This window comes from Dendropsophus ebraccatus, chromosome 12 (assembly GCF_027789765.1).
Source record: "Dendropsophus ebraccatus isolate aDenEbr1 chromosome 12, aDenEbr1.pat, whole genome shotgun sequence".
Lineage (NCBI taxonomy): Eukaryota > Metazoa > Chordata > Amphibia > Anura > Hylidae > Dendropsophus > Dendropsophus ebraccatus.
In genome coordinates, this window is record NC_091465.1 from 83,238,057 (window position 1) to 83,248,762 (window position 10,706).

The following is a 10,706-nucleotide window of genomic DNA, read 5'->3' on the forward strand; positions in this document are numbered from 1 at the left end:
GTATGCTGGGCTGTATATATATATATATATATAATGGTATGCTGGGCTGTATATATATATAATGGTATGCTGGGCTGTATATATATATATATATATATATATATATAATGGTATGCTGGGCTGTATGTGTATATATATATATATATATAATGGTATGCTGGGCTGCACATATATATAATGGTATGTTGGGCTATATATATATATATATATATATATATATATATATAGGTATTCTGGGCTGTATATATATATATATATATATATATATATATAATGGTATGCTGGGCTGTATGTATATATATATATATATATATATATATATAAAAAATGGTATGCTGGGCTGCACATATATATAATGGTATGCTGGGCTGTATATATATATATATATATATATATAATGGTATGCTGGGCTGTGTATATATATATATATATATATATATAATGGTATGCTGGGATGTATATGTATATATATATATAATAGTATGCTGGGCTGTATGTATATAAATATAATGGTATTCTGGGCTGTATATATATAAAGGTATGCTGGGCTGCATGTATATATATATATATATATATATATATATATATATATATATAATGGCAGGGAGCATTATTACTATATGAGGGTGCAATGTGGGGTAACACAGCATGAGGCATTATTACTATGGGGCACAACACTGGACATTATTACTATTTGGGGGCACAGCAGAGTATCCTACATACAGGGGGCAACACACTTACCTACCTACGCACTGACACCAGGTAGTGGAATTACTACATTTGGGAGCCTATAGGTGGGAAAAGGGAAGGAAATTGAAGGAAAATTGCGTGGCCTAAGATGTTTGTCTGGCAGGTTCTGAGGAGATGAATTGCAACTGAAAGAAATCATCATGGTGGTCTAGGCCGGATGGAGGAAAGGGAAAGAGAACAACTCAAATCAAAGACGTCACCTGTGAGTGACTGAATGAGGTTTTTGCATTTTGTAGACCGTTATCTGGTAGGAGTTCCCCGAGGTAGAAAAGGTTGGGAAACACTGGCCTAGAGGATAGGAGCTAGGGCAGACCTCCCAGAGGCTGTGTGTACAGGGGGAGCTGTGAAGGAGCTGCCTGGGCAGTGTTGTGCACCACTACTGATGACAGTGACCCTGACAGGAGCCCAGGGCTAGTGGGTGTCTGTGTCTGCTTAGCCGCAGTTATTGTGGAAGCAATAGAGCTGGGCTAATAGAGCGGTCATTAGGGTTACTAGCTTCTGCACTGGGCTCCTTTGCTAACATCTTATGACGTCACTCCGAGGGCCCGTGCCCCGGATGTTTTAGGACCCTAGCAACGCCCCTGGTTCCCCTTTAATAATACTGTAAACAGTCTCTAAATCAGCGGTCCTCAACCTTTTTTGTACCAGGGACCATGCTGGGGGTGGGTGAAATTTTTTACTAGTATACAAGAAACATTACAGCCATTGCCATTACCACCATACAGTTACTGAATAAAAACCTATACTATAATAAGACCAATGTCCCCATATACAGTGACCATATACTGGTAGATACCAGCTCTATACATTCAATACAGATGATGACAGTGATTTATATCCAGCTTCTCTGATCTGAACAGTTCACTTTTCTTTTCCTTCTGGCGTAAGCCATGACTCCTCTCTGCAGACTCTACCACAGGTTCCCTCTGTGCCCCCATATAATGTCTCCGGATGAGGTGGCAGACGCACTTCTGCCATCCTCCCTCCCTGCACCTTGTGACACGTAAAGGCTCTATACAGTGAATTGGTGAGAACTAATACTGTTTTACTGCTTGAGAAGAATACTAGTATACATGGAACAGATATTCTCAGCATACATATTACCATGATCCTTTTAGCCCAGTGACTGCAGCTGACATCTTCTCCACAGTCCTTCACTTTTCTTTTTCATCCTTCTGGGACCACCATCAAGTCTTCTTCTAGACATGACTCATGCTTCAAGTTTACATAACTTCTACACTTTTGCCTTTTAAACTGGGCATGTATGGTTGCATTTGATCTAAGGGATAAACAGCTGGGATCAGTGTTATCTCTTGTGCTCGCACCATCATTGATCTGTAACAGTAAGAAGGTCCATGCCTATACCCCACTAACCATGGTGTTTACATTTATGACCCAGGATAGGAAAATGTTAACTATATATATGCAAAGTTATATACAACAAACATAGAGTATAATGTGATGTTACGGCCAGTCGCCTTGTTCTATCTGCATGGCCACATACTGGCAGAAGCAGATACCATTTACTAAATGCCCAGGAGGTCGGGGGTCACCACATGTAAAGTGTTTCTTGGCCAGACAGTTAGCGTAATCCGATGAGTGTCTGATCATGGCTTTTTTCCACATACATTCTGCCAGTTTGGTATCAGACCCGGAGGCCATATGGAACATGTCTTCACATTCTTTTAAAGAGACAAAAACAAAAACCAAACTGGACTTAGAAGCACAACCAGCGAGGACTGAGGTTTCAGCCAGAAGTAGATTGGCTTCTCCAGTTTTTGTGCTCATGTTCTGGGCGATCTTTTTTGACTTATGCTTCTCCAAATACCTCGCCTTACATATTACAAAACCTACTGGAACTACAGATATTGGTAAATGTAAAAAGTACAGCCAAGTTGACTTAGACAACGAATATCCGAAAAAAATCGAAGAAAATAAAGAGAGTGGAAAAAAGACAAATACAAGAATAACTTTGGTCCAGATAGACATTAAGATATTAAAATAAGGAGGGGTGTCATTGATCAGGTGGATGGCTTTCTTGTATATTTCCGGGTCTTTCACGACGGCTTTGAGAGAGTCCGGCACACAAGTGTCAGAGAAGGCTCCATTGCTAGCTTCTTCATCATTTTCATTTACTGCGGACAGAGATAGCAGATGTTTCCCGCCATATAGTATAGTGGATTGGAAGTGAACCAAGACGTCTTCGGTTTCCTTAGCATTACTCCTCAGTAGCCTGTTGCACAGTTTCTCAAAGAACTGCTCGTCCTCAGCTTCTAAGTAAGTAAAATGGCTGAGATATAGCGGCATCGGGCACGGCCTTAGCATGACGGGGACTATGGCTTTATGTGACGTACAGTCCTGGAACATGGAGAGATTGGCTTCAAAGAGGCACCACCGACTGTGCACAAAGTCCGGGCTCAGCACCATCACAATCTTCTGGCTTTTCTGGATGCACTCGGTCATGTTTTCTATGATCGTCTTTCCTGGAGTAAAGTCCCGGGTATGAACACAGATTTTTATATCTGGAAGTGTCGCCTCCAGTTTGCGGATAAGCTGCTCCACCCATGTAGAGTCTTCTCCGCTGAAGCTTATGAACACATGGTACATGTCACCCCCGGTGAGCTTAGGGACCGAGAAGAAACCAGATTCAGATGAGCTCGCTGAATCTCCATTTTCTGTATGTTGAGAGTTTTCCATTTTCCTTCTAAGTTTGTCTTATATCTGTGAAGATGAAGCAGAAGAAATGTATCTTTTTAGACATGAATAGAAATCCAACAGGAAAAAATAATATAAACCATGAAACTGTAACCACTGGCAGAAAAAAAACCACATAAATGGGTTCTGAGCAAAAAGAATATTGACTTTTAGTATACATTATTACAGCGAAACCCAGGACCGTGACTAGTTTAACCAAAAGAAACGCCCAGATGACTTTTAATGCGGGAATTTATATTAACGTATTTTCTGGGTATACCTGGCAGGCAGCCAGATACATTTGCAAAGTGTGTTATGGGATGTATTACAGTGGATTACTTGTGTTATACTGTTTATTACTAGTGTAATACCGTTTATTTAGCTGATTGGTTCCATTTACAAGGGTTGTCCAGACAGTCGATTTCTTCCAGAAACAGGGCCACCCCTTTCCTTCAAGTGAACAGAGTTGAACTGTAATACCAAAGATAACCTGAGGAGAGGAGTGGAGCTGTTTTTTTTATAATCCTGGATAATCCCTTTTATCAGCTCTATTAATGTGAATGTACCAGTTCGCCAAGTAAATTTTTTTTCCCCACTGCCTGGTCAGTGCTCATCCTTATTTTCTTCACGCAGTCATCAGCCGTCGGCCACGCCTCACTATTACATGTAACTATTACATGTAGCGATGTGGGGGTCAGTTGCTGATGACTTTAGGACAGGACCAAAAGACTCGATCAGCCAATGATTTGTGTCTTTAATACACAGAGCGATAAGTATTAATACAAAAGAATAAATTATTAATCTGTGTTTTCCTTCAATTATTTTAAAATCATAGAAATCTGCTGTCTATTACCAGAAGAAGCTTTACTGCAATTAACCAAGAAAAAAATAACTGAAACTAAAATTCTGCAGTTTGGCCCCGCCCAAATGGGTGTGGTTTGCAAAACGTGTGTGGCTTATAGAAGGGGTGTGATATAATAATCATTTAATAATTGTAATCAAAGGTACATGTTCAATTAATTGTGATGTTGATTCAGGGCCATAGTCGCCCACCCGTAGAAAGAAGTGTGGTTCATTCCCATTAAAGTGACTCTGTATCCACCAACCAACCCCACCAAACGGCTGGTACCATCTGTTTGATGAGAGTAAATCCTTACCGGTCGTGTCTTTTAAAATGTGCCCGATGCCTTGGTAAGGGCAAAGAAGAATAAACTTGCAGCACTGTGTCATACTGGCGTGGCCTAGAGTGTCTGTGCCCCAGGTCTGCGATGCCTCTCCTTTCTTCCACCCCACCCTCCTCATCATTAGGAACACCCCCAGGCAGAATTTCTATTCATTGCTTGTCTAAACAGTGTACCTGTGTCGCTATGGTACATGTGCACTGTTTAGACAGGAGATGAATAGGAGAAATCCTGCCTTGGGGAGTTCCTAATGATGAAGAGGCTGGGGTGGAAGAAAGGAGAGGCATCGCAGGCCTGGGGCACAGACACTCTAGGCCACACCAGATAAGGATTTACTAGAACACAACGGTAAGGATTTACTGTCATCAGACGGATGGTACTAGTGGTTTGGTGGGGTGGGTTGGTGGATACAGAGTAGCTTTAAATATTATTTCTAGACTTTCTGACTTGAGGGTCATATACTTGCGGTTGCTTGTCCATTGATACAAGTTAAAGGGGTGTTCCATGTAACCAGACCAGTTATGCTCTATTAGAAAGATATAGACATAACTAACAGATTGGAGGGGTCTGTCCACTGGGGCCCCCCACAATCCTGAGTACAGGAACCCTCCTGAATGTAGCAGTGGGCTGTGAATGTACATGGCCGCTCTATTCATTTCTATGGAGCTGCTAAAGAGCGCCAGAAGCTGCATTCAGCTCTCTTTGGTGGCTCAAGAGAATAAATAGAGCGGAATTGTCCTGCTACTTTCACCCAGGGATTTCAGGATTCCTGTACTCGAGATTGCAGGGGTCCCCCAAGCGGTCAGGCCCCCGACAATCTCTTAGTTATGCCATATTCTGTGGATACTGTGGAATGACATAACTTGTCCAGGTGGGGATACTCCTTAAGGGTTGGTTCACATGTACCGACTTGCAACGGAAATCTCGCTGCGAGTTTAGCAGCGAGATCCACTATGAGTCAAGGTTCTGGCAGGCCCCTGTCAATACATACTTGCAGCGGTCTGACTATGTAATGCAGCCGCCCCTTTAACCCCTTCGGCTCCCGCGCTGTCTGTATATACATTCCATCTCTTCTTGCTGCAGCAAGGAGAGAGGTAATGTATATACAGACAGCTAGCACGGGAGCCGAAGGGGTTAAGGGGGCGGCTGCATTACATATACACAGCTGTCTTTCAGACCGCTGCGAGTATGTATTGACAGGGGCCTGCGAGGACCTTGACTCGTCTTAGGGCCCTATTCCACCGGACGATTATAGTTTGCATAATCGTTAACGATTAACGATCTCAAACGACCGCTATTGCGAAAGACCTGAAAGCGTTCACTCATTTACATTGAACGATAATCTTTACTTATGATCGTAATTGCGATCGTTTTTCTTCGCTATTTATTCGCTATTGCGTTCGTATCTATTGCGAACGACCGAACTATGTCTTATTCAATGCGAACGATTTGCGAACGAGCAACGATAAAAATAGGTCCAGGTCTTATTAAGCGATCAACGATTTCTCGTTCGATCGTTAATCGTTAACTGCATTTCAACCGAACGATTATCGCTTAGATTCGAACGACTCTGTGTATGTAGACTACTAGATTATTAGAAAGGGAAGAGCGTATACAAAATGGCCCAGGGTACAGCAGTACACTGCTGGTACAGTGCTCTCCTGCCCGAACGGGCTTAGAGTGTAGCTCCGATACCGTGATTACAGGAGTCGCACTAGGAAACACACAGATTACCCCGGCTGGGGACCTGTGAGAGTCTAATACAACGGAGCCTACCCAAAACAATTACAGTGTCGGCCGACACAACCGCATCGCACATGACAAGAGGCAGCAATATTTTAAGATTGCACATACTGGTGATTCTTTTAAAATAGAACAATAAAAGTTACATTTTAACCTAAGGGTAAAACCGGGTATCCCCTGAGCGACCCTCAGGACAGTGCTTACAGGACCTTGACTCGTAGCGGATCTCGCTGCTAAACTCACAGCGAGATTTCCGCTGCGAGTCGGTACGTGTGAACGTACCCCAAAAAGGAATTTTATTATGTATAGTAAGTAGTTTGGAGCTTTCTGAGCTATTTCATGTCCTTCCATGACACAACATGTCAGATACTGTGGAGTGACTGTAAAACACCTACCTGCTAATGGAGATTGATAGGAAGTGATATGTTTCCCTGTGAGCTGTAACATCCAGAAGACTAAGGAGGAGATTTTCAATTGTTTCAGGTGACTTTCAGTTTCAGTAGAGATCTTTCCTATCCATGCGGAAAAAAAGCTGCTCCCCAGTGCTTCTTTTTACAGTTTTTTAGCCTTTTTGTTGCTTCTTTGTTCTCTTCACCTTCTGTGGGCGGGCCCTGTGTGATCATGTGACAAGGAAGAAGCTGTATATCCCAGGGTGCATTGTTGTCTGGTAACATTCCTAGTTACCAATGTTCACATTATCTGTGTTCTTCCACTGAAAATAGTCCTGAGATCTCTAAAGCTACATTCCCACGTTTCATGCACGGCCGTATATACGGATGATGTGCTATGGACCGGACTTCGGAAATCTCAGCATCATCATTCATTATGATGCTGGGAGCTCTGAAACTGTTTAATGGTGCGTTCACACCTACAGGATCTGCAGCTGATTTTCTGCAGCAGATTTCATTCAAATAACTGAACACAGCATCAAATCTGCTGCAGATCCTGTAGGTGTGAACGCACCCTAAATCTGCATGCTACTGTACTGACACACGGTGGTTCAAATCCCACCAAGGGCAACATCTGCAAAGAGTTTGTATGTTCTCTCTGTGCTTGCATGTGTTTCCTCCAGGTCCTACGGTTACCTCCCACACCCAAAAGCAGATAGGTGAAGTGCTGCGAAATCTGTGTGCGCTATATAAATAATAATTTTAAAAAAAAGCTCCGAAGCTCGGTTCATAGCTTGTCATCTGTATACGGGGACTGTGGGAATGTAACCTAAGGTTTCTTTTCAGACACTAATTTTGCACAGTGTTCTTTGGGGTGTTTTTATGGCATTTTCTTGTTTTAGTGTAAATTACTATAGGCGCCTTTATCTCCTTTGGTTTTCTTTTCAGTATAAGTCATGTGATGCTTTATCATGTGATTCCAGGATTCCTACTGAAGAAATGGAGCAATGCATGCAACAACAAACAAAGCGTCCATGAGCATATAGACATGATGGGGGATATCCTCCTGTGGCCTCCTCCCGCGCCTCATTTATGCTCACAGGTGTAAATCATGATCCAAATCTACACCTGCTGGAAGCAAAGGGACAGGCCTAATATAAGTACCCCCGATAAATCCCCCCAATGTTTTACCACCTTTATAGAGAGGTCATAGGGGGGAGAAGGAGGGAAAAAGCATCTGTAAAAAATCATACCACAGCCCACTCAGCACCGCGTTCCTCTCCAGGTCCATCAGCCGGGCCAGGTATTCCCCCCCACTCAGCCTAGGACATCGGAATATAGGAAATGGTCATCTGGTAGGGGTCCCAGACCCTCTGACACAGTGCTTCACAGGCATGGAGAGAGGTAAGTAGTGATTGTTTATTATGTCCCTCCTGGCCCTGATGGCTATCAAATTTTTAACTTGTGGCACTTCACCTTTAAATATGTCTTTAAGAATTGAATTTGGTGTTTTTTAAAATTTTCCATTCCGCTATCTATACTATAAAACACTCCTGAGATCTTGCAGTTTTCATTTTTACCATTTCGTCTAAAAATAAGCTTTCTGTTCTGTTTGTGATGATAAGGAGGAGGCTGCTGGAAAGAAGTCACCAGTAGATAGATGAGACAATAGCAGTTCAGTCTTCCCCATCCTGTGTAATGACATTTGCACAGGTCACAGAGCATGCCTACAGGTTTGTGTTGTAAAAGTGTGTTTTGTATATTTCATTACCTACAAACTGTTATGTGTGCCCTGGCCCAGGTGCTGAATAGAGGTGTTGTGGCAGCTGGTGAGCTCTGGTGTTTTTGGGTAGCTTTTTCACGGTGGCCAGGAGTGGCAGGACTCACCCCCGGACACACGGACACCCGCCCTTGGTGGAACAGTGGTAAGGTGTGAGGGTGCAGGTGTGGTGCAAGTAAGATGGCAAAGTCCAGCACTTAAACAAGAGTTGAATCTATTCTATACTATAGTTAGCTTCAGTGCAACACAATAAAATAAAATACAATAACAGGACCGCTCACAGGTGCTAGTGCAAAATAACCAATACTTTAGGTTGAGGTGAAGCAGCATAATGTAGTGAGGATAGTGTAGGGACCCTTGTCTAATTAGTACAATACTCTGCGGGGAATGTAGTATAGATACTTGAAAGAAGAAAAACCTCATACTCACATATATATGATCTCTGCTTATATGACCACCTTGTGCCCCACCAGCTCGGCAACCGCCAGTCTTTGTAAAGCTAGGTCTAGGTAAAGCTAACTCCTGTAGGCTTCCCCAGGTAGTTGAGCAAGGTCAGTAGAATACTTTGGCTCTCTGCAGCTTTGTCCTACTGGGGATCACTCCCTCTTCCTTTCCTTTAGGGGGTGACTGTCCTGACGTCAAGAAGGATCCCAGGATCCATGCTGGTGGTGTACAAGGGTATAAAGGTCTGCTTACACACTATGGGGGACATTTATTAAGTTTGGCGTTTTCTGCGCTGGACTTAAAAATGTCCCCGCAGCTCTGACAGTACGGAGATTTATGTAGAGGCGCGCTACATAAATCCTGTGCGCACCAGGAAACCTACGCCAGCTCAGAGCTGGAGTAGGTTTCCTGACTATTGTTTTGTGAAAAAAATGATGAATTAAGCAGACTCTGAGCCCGTGCCCCACCACCGCTAGGTGTTGTATAGCTGGGCCAGATGGTGGTGTATCCCTAAGGCACTTGTCACGGCATCCAGGAGTGGTATGCGTCCACCCCTGGATGTACCAACTCACACTTTTTAGTAAGAATAGGTGCCGGTGTTTGTACAGGTGTAGTGTGAGAAGAACACAGAGTCCCTGGTGAACTTAAACAGGAACAAGTTTACTGTCAATCCTTTTGAAGTGCAGTATATAATATACAGAGGCTTTTCTTCAATACAGGCAGTAGTCTGCTTCACAGTTTCCTTAGTAATAGTAGTAGATAAATATACTCAGCTTCTCGCTGGAGGAATCAGATAGATAGAGATAAACTCTTCACGAGAATCCTTGAGCTGGGTACTTGATCTCTGGTTGACGTAATCTCTGCTTTGCGTAGGTATACTGTATAATAGGCTTGGAAGACTGAAATTAGACTCTTGTTGGAGGAATAATAGTTTTAAAATACTTTACAAAGTCTTTGAGTTACTTTAGCTTGGCTTGAACTTGGTTGGATAATCTGGCTTGAGGAGGACAGGAGAGGAGTGGGCTGAGGGCTACTTTAGGGTTATTAGGGGTCCTGCCTAGACCCTAAGGTACTCAGCTGTGGGGGCTTTAGAGAAAGAGTACATCCACCCACGGGTATGAACTTCTTCCTAATGCTGTCTATGGGCACAGAGTGACAGAGTTCGGGCAATAAGGGGTTATATTGCCATATGGACATTACAGCTGATGTCCTAGTAGTGCCATCACTGATTTCTCTCAACCTATCTCCAGGCCAGATTATGCTCCAAACTCAGAGTTATTATAAGGCTATGTTCACGCACTGTTTCATTTTTGACTAGAACGGCCATTGTTGCCAATTAGAGCAACAGCCAATCTTGTAAAAAAAGAATACACTTTGTAGAATCCTTTGGGGAACAGCAGACTCTGTATTGCACAACGGCTGTTGTTCCCCTACAGCCGTTGTTCACAGTCTTTTCACACAATATATGGCTGTTCTCACAGCCGTACGTTGTGTTGAGGTCTTTGGTTAATTGGCGTGCAGATATACCCATATCTGCCCACATTCAAATTAAAATAAAATTGCAGTATTGGCCAGGTAAATATGTAAGACAGTAGCCGTTGTAGTGTGAACATAGCCTAAAGGTGATGTTATGGCCAGTCGCCTAGTTCTATCTGCATGGCCACATACTGGCAGAAGCAGATACCATTTACTAAATGCCCAGGAGGTCGGGGATCCCTACACGGA

General features: G+C 43.0%; 1 protein-coding gene across 1 annotated transcript; it reads right to left on the reverse strand.

Moving 5' to 3' along the window:
* Window positions 1–1,423: 1,423 nt before the first annotated feature.
* LOC138769294 (uncharacterized) lies at window positions 1,424–7,009 on the reverse strand. Its single transcript, XM_069947672.1, has 2 exons — window positions 6,764–7,009; window positions 1,424–3,471 (listed from the first exon to the last, which is right to left on the reverse strand). The coding sequence occupies exon 2, from the start codon at window positions 3,445–3,447 to the stop codon at window positions 2,215–2,217; it is 1,233 nt and encodes a 410-aa protein (XP_069803773.1). The 5' UTR covers window positions 3,448–3,471; window positions 6,764–7,009; the 3' UTR covers window positions 1,424–2,214.
* Between the last annotated feature and the right edge of the window lie 3,697 nt (window positions 7,010–10,706).

Excerpts from the sequence above, each read along its gene's own strand:
- LOC138769294 (XM_069947672.1), bottom strand. The coding sequence starts at position 3,447 with ATGGAAAACTCTCAACATACAGAAAATGGAGATTCAGCGAGCTCATCT.